The sequence below is a fragment of the Labrus mixtus genome, chromosome 20, assembly GCF_963584025.1.
Source record: "Labrus mixtus chromosome 20, fLabMix1.1, whole genome shotgun sequence".
NCBI lineage: Eukaryota > Metazoa > Chordata > Actinopteri > Labriformes > Labridae > Labrus > Labrus mixtus.
This window is the reverse complement of record NC_083631.1, coordinates 20,206,329-20,229,030: the sequence shown is the minus strand read 5'-3', so window position 1 is coordinate 20,229,030 and position 22,702 is coordinate 20,206,329. Positions and strand designations below refer to the sequence as shown.

Sequence of the window (22,702 nt, the reverse complement as noted above, 5' to 3'; positions counted from 1 at the left end):
CTAACAATAAATATTGAAAACCACAAATCGTTATCAGTCTCAGTTCAAACAAAAATGGAGACTTTGGGTTTGGGAACTTTGCACGGGCTCGGCTCAGAAACTGACAGCTATTGTCTATAACACACGCACATACATACTTTGGTAACAATACCCACCACCACCTCAGGGAAAACTGCGGAGAAACCCTCCGAACCTGCTCCAGCTCGCCCCCCAACCCCTAATGAAACCTACTCTTGAATCCTTCGCCTGCAGCATCAAACTTATATAACAGATGTTACCTGAGAGGGCAGGGCCGCTGGTGCACAGAGGAGAATCTCTCTAACTTAAACTGCAGTAGGTCAACTAAAAGAGATGTAAATAACAAATAAATGACATAAAAACTATATTTGCATTGAAAAAGATACAATGAAGACCTCATGAACAAGATTTCTGTATCATATTTAAAAGCTCAAAGTAGAAAGAAAAAAAACCTCATTATGACTGATTGCTTCTCTATCAGAAGTTACAGTAGCTTTATTGATGCAACGTCTTCTCAAAGAACAGAAACCCTTACACAGCTGAAAGTTGTTATGTATTCTTTGTCAGGCATGTTTAGTATGTATATTTTTTTATTGGCAAAATTGGAACAAAAGCTAACCAACGTACTGCTTCTGTTTGTAGGTCTTATAATCTCAGTGACAGCAAACTTCCAAGAGCAGAAACTGGTCCTAACATATACTCCAGGGGATAAAAAATTAAAGAAACAACAATTAAACTAAGTAGTTTCTGTATCTAGTTTAAGGCACCAATAGTACTTGGTTAGGAAATGTACCTTGTGCTGAAGAATTAAAACACCATCATGTTTCAAACTGTGACAGGTAAGAGTCAAGTAAGGTTTTTTTATGTTGTGGATTTGAAGTTTTGCTCAATTTTTGCTGAATAATATTTTTGGTGGTGCTTCAGGAGTGGTGCAGCTGAATTTTTCTTCAGATTTTCAGTCTGATTTTTTTAGTCCCCCCCCCCCCCCCCCAAGTCTGATGTACTTTAAACCACAGCAGTTGCTCAAAAATACCCAAAGTTTGCAATGACACTAGATAATCCCTCTAAGGTGGCGCCATCTGACAACACATCTGACACCAGAAGAACATTACTGTTCAATAATGGTAATATCAAAATCTGTAAAAGAAATAAATAAAAAGGTTCACATTTCACATTTCACATAATGGCGATGATTGATGTCTGGAGGGGCCCCCTGTGAATTTTTGCCTAGGGCCCCAACAGACTTTAGAGTTGCAACTGGTCATGACGTGTTTCATTCTGGTATGCTTGTTGCAACGCTATATAGGACAGGATAAAGTATAGTGCGTCTTATACACTGGATTTTACGTTAGTCGTTTATAGCGAACAAAGTTCAAGAACTAAAAGAGAATCCTGCTTTTTAACATGTATGTGTCTGATATTTAAATTCCTGAATAAATATTCCTAGTGAATATTAAACAACAGAGTAACACTAAACAAATGTAATGTTAAGCCTGTATGTACCTTATCTTTAAGTCCTCAACATGGCTACATATGAAAGAAAACTACACATCTAACAACAGTCATAGTGTAAATTACCAACAGAATATTGTGTTGACAATATTGTGCAAATCTTCAGTTGGACAATACAATCTGTCAACCCTTCTGGGTACCACACCTGGCTTGTCAGATAGCCAAACACTTATGAGTCTACTCCCTGGACACGCCCCTGAATTTTCCATGTATACTTAATTTGAACAAAGTACTTTGCTTTCACAGCTTTACTTAAATAAAATATCAAAGAACTTCTGAGGCCACGGATTTAGGGATTCTTGAACAGACTATCGGAGGGTCCGGACCAGCCTCTGTCAAGTAGCAGCAGGTGTGTGCCTGCAGGTGATGGTTTCTCTGAATGAGGAAGTCAAACACTGTAAGGATGTTGTTATAATAATAAAGATAATGTTCAGACAAGTTTCATGCGTTCAAACCAGCCTGAGTAACTGCGTCAACTTGCATGATGTACAATGAATGGGGGTTTGTTGATTCCGATTAAAAGAGAGAGAAGGTAGTTCAGAATCTTGCCAAGAATGTCTTTATAAATGAAGACATACCAATGTGCAAGCTGGCATGTACTTCTGGATATAAAGTACAATGAGGAGTAAAGAATCCACAGTTTGTGACAAATCTCATCTCATGCATGCACACTGTCCAGCATATGAAGACTTTCTTATTCATCACCATAATCAAGAACAGGTTAAAAGGTGGACTCTTCACAGGACTTATTTCTGTAGTAAAATCCCAGAAAACCATTTAGCAACACACTGAAAGACAAGCTGCCATTAAGTAAAACCCCTGAGTATTCAAAAGATGATATATAACTCAATTTCTCTACTGTCTTCTGCAACAATTTACTTTGAAAATGTTCTCCTTGAAGATGTAAAGAACATGGGTTTGGTTCCGTCTGCATTAAGAACAAAGCACAGCTGACAGAGCTGTTCTCGTACTGAGTCAAATATATGCTGAAGATTTGCAAAAGCTTTTGCAAGTGTAGGTGCACAGCGGTAAATAACAGTGTCATCTGCATACAAATAAAAAAAAGAATATTCTGTCCAAGGCAATTCATATAGATAGTAAATAATAGTGGGCCCAGAACCAAACCTTGATGTGTCCCACTTGTGTAATTGTAGTAAGTCAACCTCTAACTGAACAGCTTGGGTTATACCATTAAGGGTAACAAACCACTCAAAAGAATGGTAGTGGTCGAGTTAATGTGTTTTTTTTGGCATCCTGAGTAAAGGGCAGACACAATAGAGTTGAAAGCCAGGTTTCCTGTTACTTGTTCACTGACTAAGGGGATTTTATTTGCACTCAAGGTAAGATAGAAAATGTGTCATGGTGGAGAAGCTGTAAAATGTCAGGCACGTTTTTTTAAAAAAAGGCTCCCAGTTGTTTGGACCAGCTGGTTTATGAGGGTGAGATTTTTAAGAGCAATATAAACATCTGATATCGTAAAAGGACTGAGGGTAAAAGCTCGCTGCAACTTGTATTGTCAATCATTTGAGACACCACGGGGAATTTTTCCAACTTCGATAAAAAGCCAGAGGATATGCAGTGATTATTAAAAGAGTTCAATATGTCTGTATGCTGACCATCGATAGGTGGAAAATTAACCTGTCCTCCACCTTAATGTATTCTAAAGTATCTTTATTTACGTTTATCAGAGATGAAGTGTGTAATACTACTGCAAATAAGTTTACAGACTGTTCACATTCCCAAGATGTAGATGACTAAGCAAGCAATGCTTTGTCACTGCACTTTTAGTATCAAACAGACCTACAAGAAATCCTTACAGTATGTGTCCACAACCAGACTTTAAACAAACGTTTGTGTAAACCCATTACCAGCAGTATTAGACACTCAAAGAAACAGCTTTAAGAGATTAGAGTACTTCCTCCACTTGTGACTTCCTCAACACAGTGACTTTATTTGAGGATAATCTCACAGTAAATCTTTGTGTTTTTGCTTTTGCTTGTTCTACGTCCCCAGACCGTGTCATAAAACATGCACTAAATCAAACATCACCTGACTGAGATAATAACATGCCCTGCCTCCTCTCCGCCTCCAAAGCAGGGTGTGGCAGCGCATGAATTCTTCTGGAGCTTTCCTCAAACAACATCTTGGCTTTCTCTCCCTGTCATAAATCCTGCTCTGCTGTCTCGCTTTCTCCCATTAACAGACCATCAATCACTCACTCAGACGTCACAGCTCGATACACATCACACCACTCTGCACGGAAACCAAAACTCTGCGTGCCATTCTGCAGAAACACAACTTTAGACAAACTAAACCTTACTAGTTTTTCAAACGAAAATGACAAAATTCTGCTCATCTGTAAAAAGTGATCAAAGCTTTTCCTACTTCAGATTTTGTTGCTCTTTGTGCGACTCTGTACGTTTTATGTCCTGCAGAGAACTTTCACTCTTTCATGATGCTCAGATAAACTGGGGTTTGTTGTAGCATGCCCACTCGCATCTCCAGCTCAATATTTTGACCATAAAAGGAAATGTCAAGGTGGTTCTCACCTGAGGCTGTTCTGAGCCCTGAAGTTGAGCTGCAGCGAGAGTGACTACACTCTGATTTTCAGTAGTTACTGCTTGCTCTTAAAAGTGCTGTTGACATTACAGGGCAAATTAAGATTTAAAGTCGAAAAAGACTAATACTGTTGCTCTTGCTGATACTTTTACACTGTTGGCATATTCAAAATGACATCTTGTGCCTGACAGAGCTGAAGGTGCAGACAGAATTTATATTTAACAAAATTATTTTCTCAATGATTTGATATCAACATCGTAACTTGATGTTCATGTTTAGAGGAATCGTTAAGCTCTACATTGATGTGTTTTGTCCTAGAGTTGTGTGTAAGCGGATGAACAGGGTGCAGGGCTGAGACACCTGAGTCCAGGTTTAGAAAACAAACACACCGGTTTGGTGCAATATGCTGCAATAACTTCTACGAGCAGATTCAGAAAGTTTAGTATTCACAAAACGTTATACTCATGTTGCACTCTGCTTGTAGCCACAGCGATATCACATTGGTTTGCTTTCAAGTTTCCAGTTTGGCATTTTGGACGTCGCCGTCTTAACTTTTGACCAGAGGCGACCATGTTTAGGGAAGAGGGTGGAGCTCACGAGGAGCAAGGGGGTAGTGAACACAAAACCATGCTTACTAGCTAAAATGACATTTTAAAACAGTTTCAATGACTTTCCTAAGGCAGTTCAGACATTAAATCTTTAAAAATCGCTAAATGATATGAGAGAAGGCAACTTAGCCGCCATTTAAAAATGATTCCACATAATGGATCCAGGTCTGAGTTCTGGTTGTATGGCTTGAGATGTTAGTAAAGCAGGTTAGTCATGTAAGGAGGGAGTTTAGCAAGGAGTGCTCTAAATAAATACAATACTGCTTTCTTTGTTTGGGCCAACGAGGGCCAAAAATCAGTAAACAAAAAACGTTTTTTATTTTATTTATTTATTTTTTTAAATTATTTTCAAATGTTTTAGAGACACGCATTCAATCATCTCTGATCAAAAATAACACATTTATTTAGAGATGAATAAAGCTACAAATGTTCCACTTTGACAACGTTACTGCGCTCACAAATGCACGTGATAAATGTTGGATAACTGACCACCAGGCATTACGTCACGTAACAAGTAAGTTTCACTTTTGAATTGCGATGGCAGCCAAGACTACTCAGCGAAGAGCGGCATGGAGGTTTTTTGAAAAAATGAGAAAGGAGACCAAGTCTTAGTGATCGGGGGCCTGAGTCCTTCTGATCGAGGCTCAGCCCGTGGACGGTGTGAGGCCGGTAACGGCCCCTGTCGCGCCGGGGTCCGGTCTTCTCAGAGTCGGGTTGTTTGGGAATGCAGCCCAAAGCGGGTGGTAAACTCCATCTAAGGCTAAATACTGGCACGAGACCAATAGTCGACAAGTACCTTAAGGGAAACTTGAAAAGAACTTCAAGAGGGCGTGAAACCATTGAGAGGTAAATGGTTGGGGTCCACGCAGTCTGCCGGGGGGATTCAACTCGGCCAATAAGGGACATTTGGCTTTCATACTCACCATGGTAGTTGTTTTATCATAGCCTTGTTATAGGCCTAAAATAAATACATACAGGTATTTGCTTTTACAAATTCTATGGCAAGTTTTCTGTGTTACTTATATAGCCTACTTTATAAAGCACAATTTTATCTGTCTGACAACTTTGAGTGGCGGCAGTGATGCGGAGGAATCTTTCTGAAAAGCGGCCGCTTTTCTCTTTTTTATTAATTAAAAAAAAAAAATGACGTTGTGTAACCGTTTACAATTTTTTGTAACCGTTCACACGCCTAGTCTACACACACCTGTAAAATGTGTTCCCATGTGTGAAACCGTTAAATCGAGTCATCATCTCATTACAAGTCATTCAGGAGTTCGATCAGTTACACAACCATCAGTGTCTCAGTGAAGAGTCGTCACCGGTTAGATTCAGTGTTTTATAACCCTGATGCTGTTCCTACTTTGTTTTAATGGTTAACATAAAAGTGATCAGTTTACTGCTCCGACATTGAGATGCTAGCCGAGGAGAAGAAAGTCACAATAAAAGATCTAATGGCTTCTTGTGTTGGACGCCCACGTTCCACCATCAAACACTCACACACACCCTTGCACACTAAAGACCGACAGCAGATCAGTCTCTATTCATCTGCTGCCAGGTTTCTGCTCTAATGAATCCGTCATGCCATTGCACAAACTGTTCAACTGTTTTTCATTCCAACAAGTTCCAGTTCTTCTACTCGCTGCCTCTCTGTGCGTTTAACTCCGAGTGTTAATAAAAACACACACACATCACCTGTCACCTCTGTTTTTTCTTTGAGTGTGATCAAAGCTTTCTGCTGGTGCGTCGAGACATTCTGCAAAGATCGGCTTCAGTCACCAAAGATCTTGAGAGACGCTCATTTGAACGCCAAACTCCATTCAGTTTTTTAACAACGAGGGAAAACTGCCAATGCTGTGCTTCTGCTATAAATCTTCTTTGTATCAGCACGTTTCCTGTTGAGAGAACTACTTTTCTACGTACTACAAAAGCTTAAATTAAAAAGCAGTCAACATCTCGTAATGTTCAATCTGCATGTGACTCTGTTTTGAAACACATGGAATGAACAGTCATGTGGTGCAAGTGGTAGATTGTCCTAATTTGAGTAAAAGCCATGCTTCATCACAGAAACACACAAATCCTCCTGAGTTCAGATATCCGCATCTTCAAACCAAACTCCATTCAATGATTTGGGAGTAAAACCATGCGTGACCAAATGTTACGGTAAAAAGAATTTGAGCTTGTAGAGCACTTTTCTAGTCTTCTGACTACTCAAAGTGCTTTTACACCACATGTCACACCTACACATTCACACACTGATGGCAGAGGTTTCTATGTAAAGAGACCATCAGAAGTAACTAATCCCATTCATACACATTCTTACACCAGCAATGAAGCAGTTGGAGCAACTTGGGGTTAAGTATCTTGACCAAGGATACATCAGACACGTGGTAACCGTCCGGTTAAGAGATGACCGACTCTACCAACTGAGTCACACCCTCATGTTACAATGAATGTTTTTCAGAAAGTGATGAACGTGCATATTTTTGCAGCAGTTTATTTTCTTTTAGGTAAAAGCTTCTTCAGAGAAAACGCAATTAACAAAGGGCATCTTTCCTTCTCCTTCTTCTTGCATCCTGCTTCTTTCCCACTTTCCAAGCCCGGCACATTTTCAGCAGACGGCTGTTCATCATGAGTCTGATTCTGATCGAGGTTTCTGCCTCTGAAAGGAAGTTTTTCATTGCTGCTGCAACACCGCTAAATGTTGCTTAGTGTTCATGATGGATTCATGTTGGGTCTTTGTAGATAATATAACAAAGAGTAAGGTATTTCACCTGCTCTTATGTAAAGTGTCTTGAGATGAAATGTGTTGGCTCTCTACAAATAAAGATTGATGAATCTTTCAACCAAACGTCATTAAACTTTTTATCATTTTTAGACAAGTGTATTTCTATACCCTGTTATAATCATTCTGAATAATTCAGAAATCAAAACATGTTTTTTTAAGTAGATACCCAGCAGGGCCTTGATAATAATTACCGGCTCCATGTTTGCCAAAGTTGAGCTTATGCAGGTTTAACTGAATTTGTTTTCTCATGTCATCTGTCTCATCCTAAAAACATTTTAGTCCAGCTGGGATTAAAGTCAGTTTTAAAGAGGTTGTGTTTGTGTTTGATCCACATCCAGGTGTTGTTGAATCAGACCTGTCAGAGACAGAGACACAGACAGTGACAGGCGTGTCGCCATCACGGCAACCGCCCCGCAGGCTGATTGGTTGATCGCCTATGAGAAAAAAAAAGATTAAAATGAACAGAGACGGGAATTAACAGATCACTGCAGAGATTAGGGAAAGGTTAATTCTAAGATGTGTGTGTGTGTGCGCGTGTGTGTGTGTGTGTGTGTGTGTGTGTGTGTGTGTGTGTGTGTGTGTGTGTGTGTGTATGTGTGTGTGTGTGTGTGTGTGTGTGTGTGTGTGTGTGTGTGTGTGTGTGTGTGTGTGTGTGTGTGTATGTGTGTGTGTGGAAAATACTTTCTTTTGCTGTTTTTTTCTTCTTCTTCATACTTCAAATATTCAAAGTGTTCCAACAGGCCTCTGGGGAAAGAAACACATACACTCCTGTTCAAACATGCATGAAAACACAAACACACACACACACACACACACACACACACACACACACACACACACACACACACACACACACACACACACACACACACACACACCCTCTGCAGAGTCTGTAGTTGTATAAGAGCACATAGAGGAACCAGTAACCTGCACACACTGTGTATAATGTCATGTCATTGTGGGTAATAATGTAGGTCATTCTTAAGTTTAAATCAATGTGACTTTAAATCAAGCTATCATCATCTTTTGGATAACATTTTTGAAACTCTGACGTTTCTTTTGTTTTGTCCTTGTGTAACTTAAATGGAGATGCAACAGTATTATCTGTATGTAATTGTTTTGTCAAAAAGGGAATGCATCTTTTATTTAATCCTTCAATATGCTGGATTGATATGTAATATAATTGCAGACTGAAACAAAATACTAAAACTTCAGTGTTTCAGTTTTTATATCCTTTAAATATAAAGTGACTACTTAAGATACATGAATAGTTTGATATTGAAGTTTAGTTGGAATAAAGTGTGTCTGATACCACACTTTAAATATTCTTTGTAACAGAAAGAAGCCCTTTGTTTGAATGTTTCATAACCCGGAAAATACCTCAAGTGTTTAAAGCATTCACTTCATAAAACATCTCATCTCATCTTAGTACCTGTCAGTTTGGCCACACCCGAGTGTCACCTTCATCCTGCAGCCACTATAAACATACTCCACACACACACGCACACACACACACAAACACACACACACTATTCTTTTATCCGTGCCATGTCCAGCTTTGTGCCCAATTCCATAAGACTTTTATGAACGCATAAGTCGATCTGGGTGCTTGAATTTGGAATTTCAGCAAAATGCTAACATTTGCATTAATCCACACACCGTGACTGAATTAATTAATCATGTTTGCAGGAACTGCAAAGGGAAAAGATTCAATTTAAAATGCCAAATGTTAAAGTGCCAAACATTATGTGAGGAGAAATAAAGATGTTGTTTTTTTTCATTTATGTGTTTGCCATTAATAATGTGTCCTAATATTTAACTTCATTTATTCTCACATTATACAGTTAAATTAAACAGTTAAACATGTTTTCCGCTTTTTTTAAGTTTCATTGTCGCCTAAATGTTGCTTGTTAATAATAAAAATGATTTTTATAGCAACTTAATGACTTTTGACCAAAAACATTCTCCATAGAATCAACACCAACTGCTCAATAAGCTTGATAATGTGAATAAGGAATTAGCACGGGCCCTTTTCATGTAATGGTGGAGTCTGCAGGACTGCAGAAGTTCTCTTTCAGGTTTTGAGACCCTGAGGCATCAAAAGGGGGTTGTGCGGGAAAACAGGCTTTGAACAAAATGTTCTCAACTCCTGTGGAAGAGTGTCTTACAGTACAAAAAAAAAACGCTGAACAAGACATTTTCCAAATAGCGGTGGGTGTGTCTTGTCAATCACAGGTAGCCCCCCCCCCCCCCTCTCTAAATCATCCCCTGCATTATGGTCTATGTGGTTCTTACTTTATTTCAAAACAAAAGCAGGGTTGAATAAAAAAGCAAGTCAAGTACTCTCAGTTTATGACACTAGAAACATGTCAAATAAAAGCCAAATTTTGAATGCGAACTTTTGTAACATCGAATATACCCGTGATTTTTTTAATTAAGCGATAAATGGCGATTAAAAAAAGGTAATATTTGACAGCCCTACCCACAAGGCAACTTATCTACTGACAGTTGTGTGGGAGTTTGTGGTGTTTAATGCCAACCACAGTTAGTGTCGTCTGCATTAGGAGCAGTTCACTACAACGGTCTGGAGAGATATTTCATTTTAAACTTGTAGTCATCAACCCTAACCAGCACTGCCTCCAGTGACATCACCTGAGGCCATTTATCAGATCTCAAATAGGTAATGTTCTGCTGACCACATACTTTATTTAACGTATGAGTCGTTAAAGTAGGCTTCATACAATTCCAGAAACAAACCTCCTTTCTATGGCAGGCTGTGTGAAATGCCGTGACCTTTACATTTCTGAGGAAGGAGTGGTTGCTGGAGAGGAGGTAGGTCAGTGAGTGGATCCTGTAGAGAAGGAGGAGTGTGCAGGTGTCACGTTTTTATTAAGATTCCTGCAGTAAAGTGTGTCAGTAGAAACGAAGAGCTAAAACTTTAAGGAAACTGGTGATAAAACTCAACCAATCAAGAGTCTTTCTAAGGCTAAAAGAATGTTGGATATTGCAAATATCATGATATTACGTGTGTTTAATGGTATTTATATTAACCTCATTTTAACTTTATCACTTTAACCAATTGATTTAAAACATTTTGAATTGATTGAATTGCATACAAAAAGCATTCGAGATGGATTGAAATAAAAAAAATAGCTTGAAAATGATCTCTTCATGATGCTCTCTTACTTTTTGAAAAAAAAATTAAAAAGTGTTGCTTCCTGGTAGCGCGTAACCCACTGCACATGCTCAGTAGTATTACTCAATATGATCAACCATTTGAATGTCAGGAAAAAATGTTTCTCTAAGCGACACATTAAAATAATGAATACATTGAATGTTCAGAAGACACAATGTAACTGAGTTTGTTTCCAGTTAAAGGAATCCTGTCAACACTCAAGCTTTCCACAGTTTTGAGGGTCAAGATTCAAATTTTTTACGGACATTTTAACAAAGATGTGTGGACTCTCTGAAACCTTTACAAAATACACATCTATTGCGGGCAGTTTAAATGATATAACAAAAGACACTTTGAATATTGAAATAAAGTTCCACCCTTTGACCTACATTTGTTTCCATGTTGTTATATTCCTTTATGTGGTTTGCGGGGACATCAGTGCATCTTTTTTTTATCGTGAGGCTTTTAAAAAATTCTTCTTATGAAGTTTATTGGCTTTTTAACTATACACTCTGTGAATCTGTCTGTCTTTGTGTCTTCATATCACCTGTCTGCTGTCTCTGCAGGTAAATGTCTCATCAGAGTTCTGACACTCTGCTGCCCCCACGGGTCAGAGTGAGAATTACACTAAAGGACCAACAAGAAACTCACTGCAGGATAAAACAACCTATCAGGTTCTCCATACTTTTGAAAAAATCATGACTACACCTACAGAACATCATTATAAGTAAAATATTTATTTTTTAAGCTTTCATAGTCATTAATCAGCTGTACTTGAATTATAATTGTACATCAATATCAATATTGCAGTAGCATACTATTGTTGATCATAAGATAGACATTTTGGAGGGGGTGTGGGGGAACAAGAGGCAAATTATACACATATTGTATCATCATTTTGGAAAGAGGGTGAGGAAGCGTTTATGATAATTTCTTTGATAAATGAACATCTTGAGGTCGAACACGTTTTGGCTATGAACATACATATATCTTTTTAACATTCTGCAATGAACGGCCATGAAGCAGGTGACAAGGACATGGAAACAACAACATCAACCAAAATTTTAATTGTGACTATAGAACAAACCTTAGACAACTAAAAACGTACATTTATGATAAGAGGGAATTTACAGAAAATAAATAACATGAAGTCTGAAGGTCTGTAAATAGGCCAACCCCACCCCCAATTATTACTATTTTCTCTCTTTCTGGACTCTCTAATTTAGCTTTAATTAGCTCTTCTGTTTTGTGTGTCCTCTTTGGCAATGCATTGTAAAGATGGAAATGATCTGGAATTTTCATTGTGTATGACCATTGCAATAAAGTGATTAAAAAAAACAACAACAGGGATCATTCTGCTGCTGAAGACACACTAATCATTTTCTATCCTCAATTTTCATCGACCTCAGAAGTGTTTAATAAAGCTCTGCTTCATACATTTTGTTCAGAATCTCATTAATGTCACCATGTTCTCTAGTCTGGTGACTAAAGTCTGCAGCTCTTCTTCAGTTATCACAACTTTGGATTCTGCTGCCACCTGCTGGTATCAACTCCTCCCCACAAATCCTCATTAAAAAGATAAAGGTTTCTGGATCTGTTTCTTTTTGTCTTCAAATGTAAGCTACAAAAATCAAAGTTCCGTTGCTGTTTAATATTAAGGAACTTTTAAACATGAACATGTAGTGAGGTTAGAAGTATACAACATTTGTCAATGACATGAAGCCAGACAACTCTTCCAGCATTGTGTACCTTTTGGAATATATCCCCATTCCCTTTGGATAAATGTTACTCTTTTCTCTTAACTTTTTTAATTAATTAATTAATTAATATTTTACTTTTCTGTAAAATATTAGGTTTAAAACCGTGTTAAACCACTGAAACAAAAGAAGAAACAACCCAAAATCTACAATTTGAATCATACGTAGGAAAAAGGTACATTGACAGTGAGTAAAAACAAAAAAAAGCAACAAAAACGTGATTTATGTAAGTTCCTTTATCAATGATTGTGATATTTTAAGTAAGAAGTAAGTTTGAAATACATTTTTAATAATCAAACATTTAATGTATTTTTCTTCGGTGGAAAGATTTCAAGACTACAACTCTAATATTGTGATAAAGTTCCAATTTTAGGTACCTGTACTCTACTTCGGTATTTACATTTCTATGTCTGTGATGAGAACATAGTTCCCCTATACTCCCCCCCCCCCCCCCCCCCCCCAAAAAAATATATTTATTATTGGGCTTTCCATGCCTTTATTCTAGAGTCAGGACAGTGGATAGAGTCGTATATCGGGGAGAAAGAGAGTGAAGAGTTACATGCAGGAAAGGAGGCTGCCTGCTTCGAGGACTTCAGCCTTTTTAACCACATATTACATACACATATTAACCACTAGGCCACGGGCACCACTCCCCTAATGCTTTTAATTTTTGCTGAAAGTATCTTGTAATGGAGTGTCTTTGGTTTTTTTTGGTTTTTTTTAACTTTTACTTAAGAAAACAATTTAAACAAGTTCTCTACCACTTGCTTTTAATCTCCTCATTCAAGAACAACAAGTTTACAGTGTTTTAGTAGTTTTGCACTTGTAGGTATGTTAAGCCTCTAAGTGGGTTGTCACTCCTATCAGAGATGCATGACATCATTAATGCCTTCGGGGTCAGCACTGGTGACCCCAACACCAGTTGACAGCCATCGCTGGAGAAGAGGAGACGTACCTGCAACGTAAGAAGAAGAGTGTTTTTTGTAAACAGTGTTCTTTTGTTTGTGTTGCTGTTGTGAATAGAAAGTGGGCGCTCTCACCTGTAGCCTGTCGTTGTTGTTGTTGTTGTTGTTGTTGTTGGGTTTTCTGAGCTTGGCTTCTTCTGTCCTGACTTCTCTCCCTCCCGGCTGCTGACATTGACAGAGCCGCCATCTTGCAAACACTGATTCTTTCCTTGTTGCTTCCTGCTCCGCTGCCAGTGCTTCTGATTGGCCAGTTGCTGCTGCTGATGGCCCGCCCCCCCGTGCTACTGGCTCTTCCTGACCCAGAGGAGCTGCTGATCCTACCCCCTGGTTGGCGGCTAACTCTGTCACTGCTACCTGCACTGCTGAGTCTAGGCCTGCTACTCATGTGATTCCCATCTGCTGTTGAACTGTTCAGCCAACCGCCACTACCAATACTGCCACTCATTCTTCCCCCAGGGCTTGGGGCTCTTTGGCCGCTGGTCTTCCCCACTCCACCTGACAAGCCTGCATTCACCGAACTGCTCCTGCGTCCGCTAGATGAGACGTAGACAGGCTTCCGTTCACCGCTGCCAGTGCTAGCATATCTCCCAGATCTGCTAGTCCTGTGGCTACCAGATGAGCTGCTGAGCCTGCCGCCACTACCTACACTACTACTGCGCCTTACAACACCTCCAGAGCTGAGTCTGCCTCCACTCCCACCACTACTGAGTCTTTGTCCACTAGTTGGTGGGCTGATGATATGACTGACGCTGGCTCCATCTGCACTGCTGGCACTACTCGAACGTCCAGTACTCCCACCATAAAACTTCCACTCCCCACTCCCCCCGCCATCAAATCTTCCTGTTCTAGATATCGCAGGCGGGCTTGTTGCTAGTTGTAGATCAGCCAATGACCTTTTTTTGTCGTCAGCATTTGGTAAGCTACTGCTACCAGCCCAACTGCTAATACGACCAGTACTTCCACCATAGAATTTCCACTCTCCACTTCCTCCGCTGCCAAACCTTCCTGTTTCTGGCGGGCTTGTTGCTAGGTGCGGGGCTGTTGGCAGACTTTCTCTTCTCTTCTCACTGCCAGCCTGGCGGATGGTATGTTTAAGACTGCTGCTGCCGACCATCAACTCTCCAGTGGTGCTAACCATGCTACCAAATGTTGTTTCTGGTTGGCTTGTTGACAAGAGCGCGGCTTCTTCTTTTCTTGTGCTAGATAAGCTGCTCTTACGCCCAAGACTGCCATAAACCATCCAATCCCCACTTCCTCTTCTACTAAACCTCCCTGTTTCTGGCCGGCTTGTTGCTGGAAGCGTGGCCGCTGATGGACCTTCTTCACTCCCTGTGCTGGATAAGCTTGTACTTGTGTTTCCTGTACTGACGCCGTAAACCTTCCAATCTCCACTGCCTTTCCTAAATCTTCCCTGTGTCTCTGCAGCAGCATCTTCATTATTACTGACTCTAGCTGAATCACTCGCCACACCACTGTTAGGAGCCACGTCATTTAAATTATTAGTCACACCAATGAAGGTAGTCCTTTCATTGGCAGGTACAATACGAAAGTCACCTGATTTATTATTAGAATTATTCTGCTCCCTTATCCCACTCTTCATACAGGGATCCTCTTTCTGTTGGTCTGTGCCATTTGTGCCTCCTAGACTGTCACCAGGATTCTGGATATTCTTCATGTCTTTATTGTCTCCTGTGCTTTTGTCCATATCTCGGGGACTAGGTGCATTTCCTGTACTTCTTCGATAAAGGCCTCCAAAACCTAGCTGTTCCTCTTTGTCTGCTATGACACTACGTCCACTGGGACCATTGAACTCCAAGCCTTTTGACTGGCTTCCAATCCCTTGACTGGTGGGTTTGCAGTTGACTTTTGAACTATTCACACTATAGCTACTCTCTGTGTTATCTTCAAATGATCCAAAACGCAGACTGTCTCCGTCGCTCATTGAAATGCTTACTTTTCTGTTTCTGCCCTCTCCTGGCAAAGCTTGATCTCCACTAAACGACAGGGATCGGCCTTCCTCTTTTGTTGTAAGAACATATTTCTCGACTGGTCTCACCCTCGTATTTGCCTCTGATGGACTTAGGCATGCGTCCTCGTCCTCATCTTCAAAATTCGGGCTTAGACACAAATTTGCCTCAACTGGACTCAAACATGTGTTGGGATCATTTGGGCTAAGAAACATGTCTGGGTCCTCTGGACTCAGGAGTGAATCAGGACTTCTACTATCTAGATCAACTGGGCAAAATACTTGATCAGTCATGTTCATTATCACATCTGTCTCAACTGGGCTAAGACACATTTCTTGACTCAAAGCTGAGAGTGGATTTGAGGGGCTCATAAAGACACGACCTTCATCTGGACTCAGAAACCCATCAGTGCTGGATGAACTCAAAGCCACACCAGAATCTGTTCGACTTGTCGACTCTTTGGACTTTGTAGTACTCATCAATTCTTCTTGACATGGTGGATTATTTATGTCATCGTCTATTTCAGCAGGGTTAATCTCCACCTTGTTGATATCATTAGAACTTTTGACTACCTCCCTCTTGTTCCCTTCTACTTCTACTTTGTTCAAAATAGCTTCACTTTCAGTTCTTCTCTGGAAGTCAACATTGGTGTCTGGGCAATGTAATGCAATGCCAGATCCTGAATCTGACTCCTGCGTGACATTATTTTCTTCGCTACTGAATGCATAATCTGGTTCTGCACAAGGAATGGTTTCGATGATCACATTATGAATGTTTGAACCTAACCTGTTAGACTGTAAACCAGCATCAGTGGTGTTTTGTTCAGAAGTGATAAGTTCTTGTTTTTCCTCAGCCTGAACGGCGCCCTCAATGCAATTTATTGGTGAGGGACCCACAGTTTCTGTCTCTGTCTTAATCTCTGCAGCAGTCTGTTCACTGGGATCAGTGTCACAGGCTTTGCTAATCTCAGTTGGAGGGGTTGTGTGTTTAAAGGCCTCTGTTGTTGCTTGGTTGGAAATCAGAGTTTCTAGTTTTGGAAGAACAGTAGGACTTGTAGCAGACTGTTTGCCAGAAAGCAACATGTTGTTGGACGTATGTAACTCTAATGTCTGTCTGTCTTGGACATTTTGGCTAATCTGACAATCAACAAACCCTGAGTTCAGTGGGCCATGATCTTCATAGTTAATTTTATCTTCCACAGGGATGCTTTGTTTGTTAATTTTTGCACCAGTGGTCATGGATTCCCTTTCGGTCCCCTCAGAAAGAGCTTCAGTCTTCTTGTTTTCAGACTTCTGGAATGACCCTTTCTGATTTGATGTGTTAATCGATCTTACTATTAAACTGTTTGGATGTTTGCTGTTGTCCGTGATCGTCTGGCTTGTGGTCACTATTTCTGTGAGTGAACCAAGTACGGGTGTTTTTTTAACAGTGCAGATGTTGTCTCTGGAGACAGTCTGAATCTGATTCATTCTTTGATTTCCTACCTGACTACTGACAGTTTTGTGCACTGTAAAGTTTTTCATTAAAGCAGAGGGGCTGGTTGTGGCACAGTAAGATGGGAAATTGGTCACAGAGTTCAAGTGAAGACTTGAGAACCTGTGAAGATAAGGACAAATACAAACATGGAGAATGGTAAAAACAGATCTGAATGTTTTTGTTAAAGGCACAGTGTTAAAACAAACCTCTTTAATTTATCAAATATTTCCTGGGAATTTTCCAAAAAGGCCAATGCATATTGGTGCTAAATAGAGAAAACCAGAGACAAATTTGTATTTCTGGGGATTCTTTAAACAACAAATATTTTTCATGGCATAATGGAAAGACTTACAATTCAAATTGGGTACGTTTTTATCATTGTGTGATCATTTTAATGTTGACATTTTCTTTTTTTGAATGTGATTGTTGATTTTTTTTATGATATTTGGAGTATGGGACATTTACTATTTTCATTGTTTTGGGAGTTTTAAAGCATTGTTTCAGGCTAGATAAAACCTTCTTCTTGTTGAAAACTAAAACATGTCTGGAACTGAAAAAAGAAAACTTATTAGGATTGTAAAGTGATAAGGACTGATTTGAAGTTGAATAATAAACTTCATACCTTTGCTGACCCGTTCCGTCCAGCAGCCTCTTGTAGCCGTTTATCTCAGTCTGCAGTTTTGTCTTGACATATAGCAGGGCCTCATAATCTGCAGCCTGCTGAGCTGTTCCCTGCAAAACTGAGTCAAATTCTCTGCACAAATAGTCTGCTCTCTGCTGCAGGACCTCCAGCTGCAGAACGAAGGACTCTGTCTGCTCCAGACCAGAAGCCTCCAACACTGCATTCTACAGATAGACAGACAGACAGGACATCTATAATACTGACTGTTATGGGGTGTGGAAGGTGATCCTTCCTTAGCAGGTTGGAAGGGGTATACCACGCAATAAACAACTACAACAGTAAGTAGCTAGGTGTTCACTAAAACTGATAAGCTCTTTTCAGTTTTCTTCCATTGACTGTCAAGCTTACATTGTTAAAATATAATGGAGCAACAAGGTTTTACTCACTATGATGAGCAAGTTCCAAAGAAGAGTATCAGATATAAGGAGTAATAGGGCGATATTGGACGTTTAAAATTGTGGAGAACAATGCAGAAAATCTGTTGTATTGTTTGTTTTTTGTTGATACTAACACTTATAAATTAAATTCAAGGGTCCATGCGCTGTGAGCAGGGTTTGAACCTGCGCGGGGAAACCCCATTGGATTTCAAGTCCAACGCCTTAACCACTCGGCCATCACAGCTCTGGGTTATGTTGCGTCCGAAGAAACTACTTCGTTAAATCCAGAAAAAACCCTTAATTGAGGTTCAGGTTTGAAGGTCCCTGGCAACTCTATCATATTAAGAATTGAGGCTGAGGATAACTGTTCCAAGCTCATGGTATGTCATTCCGACAAACCAATGTTCAAGTTTCTAGGGGGAGGCCCTACAAAGTATAAACACTCTGCCATCACAGCTGGGGGAGTTCAGATTTGTGCGCTAAATTCAAATTGACTTTTTCAGACACAGGTGATTGAAGGATATGGTGCAGAAATTAATCTGGTGATACTGTTTCATTTCGTTGATACTAACACACCTGCTTGCTTCCTGTTCTGTCACACAATAAACTCCGTCTGATCACTGATAAACCCTGGGTGAAGACCAGATTAGGTAAGTGGTATCTTGAAGCAATCTGAAGTATTTTCCTGATTCTCAAATTTTCCAACTGGGTCATTATAAATATGAGTGTCCATGCGCTGTGAGTAGGGTTTGAACCTGCGCGGGGAAACCCCATTGGATTTCAAGTCCAACGCCTTAACCACTCGGCCATCACAGCTGGTGGAGGTGAAATGTGTGCTCTAAATTCAAATCATCTTCAGTTTTTTCGAGTCCACTCAGCTTTTTGTTTTTCAAGTATTTCACTTCAGCCCTTACCCCATCTAGTTGCTAAGCTACGATTGGATAATCACTCCTACCAGATCCTGAAGTTGGCTTAGTTCCTCTTCCAGACTTGCTGCTGTTCTTCTCAGGTCCTCTAGTTCTGATTGGTCTACCTCTGACCCTGCTATCGAGTCACCGGCCGACATGGACACCTGAACACAACACATCATGAAATGCACAACAATGCTCACAAAACTATTTTAAGAACATTGCAATGGTTCATTTTCACGTATGTGTGGCTTGCTTCAAAATAAAAACATGCAGTAAAGGTTTTAATACCTGAGTGTTGAACCAGCACTCGTTCTGGTTCTTGTTCAGCACTGTCACACACTCTCTCAGGTCTTGCAGCTGCTGGATCAGGTCTGATGACCCGGTGGTCTGCATCTTCACTGCAACCCCTGACACCTGGGTTGGGCAACCCTGCATGTCCTGAACATGTATACAGGAAACATCAAGTCAGAGGAGGTCTTCTATTTTGAATAATTCAGGTGAGTTTATATTGTTTCACCTGTTGATGTTGAATCTGCAGCTCCATCAGTTGTTGTAATTGACTGTTTAGAAGACTCTGAAGCTCTGGCAGTTTGTGGACATTAAGCTCATCCCCCAGCAGCCTCAGGTCACTAAGCTCCGCCTCCAGACGAACATGACACTCTCGCTCCTTTTCATACCTGTGTACACAGCAAAGGATGATGGGATATGTCTACATTTGCTTTTTAGGTGTTAAATGTTTTGTGTAAATACCTTGCACTGAGGTCCAAGGAGGTGAGCTCTGCACTGAGCAGCTGCAGCTTCACCTGAGCCCGAGCCGAGAGACATTCACCAATCTAAGGGTGAGAGAAAAAGTTAAAACAACATCTTATTGGGTGATGGTGCATAATGAGTTATGACTTTTTGGTTGTCGGCCCTGACTTAGGACGTGAATTTAGACTTTTTAGTTCTGACTTAGGACTAACTAGTCTTGACTCGAAACTCGTTTGTCTTGATTGGGGACTTGTTGGTTGATATCAGGGTCCTGACTTCTTGACTTCACACACAGATATCACTTTGAAATGTTCTGTTTTTGATTTGGGACTTAATGGTTTAGACTTGAGACTCGTTAGCTAATACTTGGGATTTGGTTTGGGACATGACTCAAGACCTGTTTGTGACTTGACGTTGTTGCATGTCTAATGGTTAAAAATCCCAGAAGTACACTCACCATGTTTAATTTGTTTTAAAAGTTTGATTGCAGCGGTGAGAATTGGTTAAGATGAATTCAAGCTTGAAAAACCTTGTTGATGAACGTTAGTTGTCATGTTTATTGTCCTGATTGTTCACGTCACACCTCTATTCAGAGGTAATTGTTTGTCAATAAAACTTTCTTTTGTTCAAAATCCAGTTCAATCTCAAGATGAGCAAAATGTCACTTCAGATTTTATTAAGATATGTCTCAACAAGTCTGACCTTTAAACAGAGCACAGCTTCCTGACAGGTCTGAACTCGCCAGTTTATCTGCACAGCTGCTCTCAGCCTTTATATATCACGTTTTTTTTTTTGCCTTCATTTGTCCTTGTCTTTTCCTTTCTTTTAAGTCTTCATTTTTTTATGAATTTTTATGATTTTTTCTATTATTGAAGTTTATTCATTTTTTTTCTTATTTAATTGAACTGCTTAAATCTCCTTTCACTTTGTTTGTTTATATCCGTGTGGTTTAGCACACCTGGTGCTGCAGCAGAGACACTGTCCTCAGGTGTGTGTCCAGCTCCCTCAGCTCTCCGGGACCCTTTTTGTCCAGTTCCTCCTGGATCTGACGCTCCAGCTTCTGATTGACGGCCTCCAGACATTGGACCTGCAGTCACCAATCAGAGGAGACAAAACAATAAATCAATAAACCGATATAATGATGTTTTTTTTTTTAATCAGCTGGTTTGTCTTTATTATGAATTTCTTATAATTAACCCTCTGCTAAGTCAATGCCAAACTCCACTCATTAATCTGCTACTTTTTTGTTCTCTTGCTCTTACAACAACCATTATTTATCATTTGTAAAAATCTCAATTGAATGTGATTTTTTCCTGGTAGGCCAAATGTAGTAATGTCTTCTGTCTTATTTTGGAGCATTAGCCCCTAATCTGTTTTACTGTGGGCCCCTTAAGGTGAAGTGAAGTCAAATATGAAACCCTTCGGACAAGCCTTGGAGTGCTTGTAAAGATTTGAGAGGCCTAAACCCAACAGAAAAAAAATTCTTACTGTAACAAGAGTAACGCCAAAAAACAATCTGAAACAATCTTTATTTTTTCCCTCTAACAATCAGCAATTGCTTATAAACAAGAAGTACACACGTTCCTCTGTTAAGGGGAAACTAAATCAAGAAATCTGATAGTTCTGTGTTTTATGATTCTTAAACTATTGGTATGAGTAATCTTCCCTTATGTCTGAAGTTTAAAAAAAACAGTTTTTACTGATGTTCAATCAACCAAGACTTCACAGAAGTGAGGATTTTTTGGATTCATGCTACAGTTTACAGGACAAAAGAATACACAACAGATTTTAAAACACAGTTCTTGTTTAAGTCAATGCAAAACTCCATTGAAAAATCTGCTATTTTTTATTTCGTATGCTTCGAAACACCAATGGAAATTACATTTGAATATTAGTTTAATTTTGTTTTCTGCTGTTGCTGAATCCATCATGTGAGTCTTTTTTGCGTTCCCCTCTCTTGCTTTTCCTACCTGCTGCAGGTACGAGGCCAGCCTCCTGTTCAGCTCCTGAAGGGCGACTTTCTCCCTGGACAAACAGAAGCTCCTACTGCTGTCTCGAGCTGCAGCAGGAGTTGTGCTGTAATGCACCAGAACTCCAGGTCCATGATGAACACGGTAACCCAGAGCTGCCCGGCTCGCTCGGCCTGCACGAAGAACCTGCCACGGTGACATCTAATCACTCTCTTGTGTTTACGTTCTTAAGTGCGGATGTCACACCTGGACTCATCGATGCTCCTAACACGCACTGCTCCTTTTAAAGAGTCATTTTCTGCAGAAGTTAAGACGCAAACACAGGTTTTTCTCCCTTATTCTACAGCTGCATGTCTTAAACTAATCCCTCTGCTGCTGTTTAAACTCCCTGCTGTGGTTGAGCAGCCCTCTGGTGTTTCTGCCACAGATGTGTTAGGACTTGGTGAAGCAAAATTTAATCTGCATTAACCTTTAAAGAGTGACATTTAGAACAGGTTTCAGCAGAATGGACGCCCTGCCCCTTTATGCTATTTGAGTGATCAGTGGAATAGAAAAGAACATCAAGTACTTACCTGTTCTGCAGTTTTTCTTTGACCTGAGGGCCAAATGGCAACTGTCCTAAACACATTATATCTTACATGACAGACTAATTTTTCTTCACACATCATCTATAATCTGAGTTAATGTGTCATCAGTTGATGTGCATTTGTTTGAAATCACAGTAATCCACAATTCAGCGACAGAATGATCATAAAAGATACACATTAAACAGCAATGTAAACACTTTGGAAAGTAGTAATCAGTACGGACAAAGCTCTGTTGAGCAATCTGTTCGTTTAAAATTGTCCTCCCTAAAAAAAAGTACGTCACAATAAGATGAACAATTAAGCATCATTTTGGTTTCTCATTTTCAGCTTCTGGATCCATCATGTAAAGGAGAAAGAATGATTTTGTGTTTTTCATTTCAAGCATGAAAAATGAACAGAATATGTTGTGAAAACAAGAAATTAAATTACTCAATACCCAATACTGCTAACTATTCTTCACATAAAATACATTCTAATCACCAATTCATATAGGGTTCAGTCAATACCAAGGTTCATTAAGAAATCTATAGTACTTTAACATTCTTTAGTTTTTAAATACACAATGTTTATTTATTAATTAGGAAAATGCAGCTGGGAGTGCAT

At 39.8% G+C, this 22,702-nt stretch overlaps 1 protein-coding gene, 1 long non-coding RNA gene and 2 other non-coding genes across 4 annotated transcripts; 1 reads left to right on the top strand and 3 right to left on the bottom strand.

Moving 5' to 3' along the window:
• Window positions 1-9,812: 9,812 nt before the first annotated feature.
• On the top strand, window positions 9,813-11,496 carry LOC132954126 (uncharacterized). The gene is made up of 3 exons (XR_009665716.1): window positions 9,813-10,162; window positions 10,256-10,314; window positions 11,224-11,496. It is a non-coding gene; the product is annotated as an uncharacterized LOC132954126 (long non-coding RNA).
• A 356-nt stretch (window positions 11,497-11,852) lies between these two features.
• On the bottom strand, window positions 11,853-21,963 carry LOC132954124 (uncharacterized). The gene is made up of 9 exons (XM_061026594.1): window positions 21,513-21,963; window positions 20,501-20,629; window positions 19,543-19,625; window positions 19,310-19,469; window positions 19,081-19,230; window positions 18,837-18,953; window positions 17,445-17,668; window positions 13,455-16,942; window positions 11,853-13,369 (listed from the first exon to the last, which is right to left on the bottom strand). Exons 1-9 carry the CDS (start codon window positions 21,711-21,713, stop codon window positions 13,278-13,280), a joined length of 4,644 nt encoding a protein of 1,547 aa, XP_060882577.1. The 5' UTR covers window positions 21,714-21,963; the 3' UTR covers window positions 11,853-13,277.
• trnas-uga (transfer RNA serine (anticodon UGA)) lies at window positions 18,044-18,125 on the bottom strand. Its single transcript has one exon. It is a non-coding gene; the product is annotated as a tRNA-Ser (tRNA).
• On the bottom strand, window positions 18,616-18,697 carry trnas-uga (transfer RNA serine (anticodon UGA)). Its single transcript has one exon. It is a non-coding gene; the product is annotated as a tRNA-Ser (tRNA).
• Window positions 21,964-22,702: the final 739 nt, after the last annotated feature.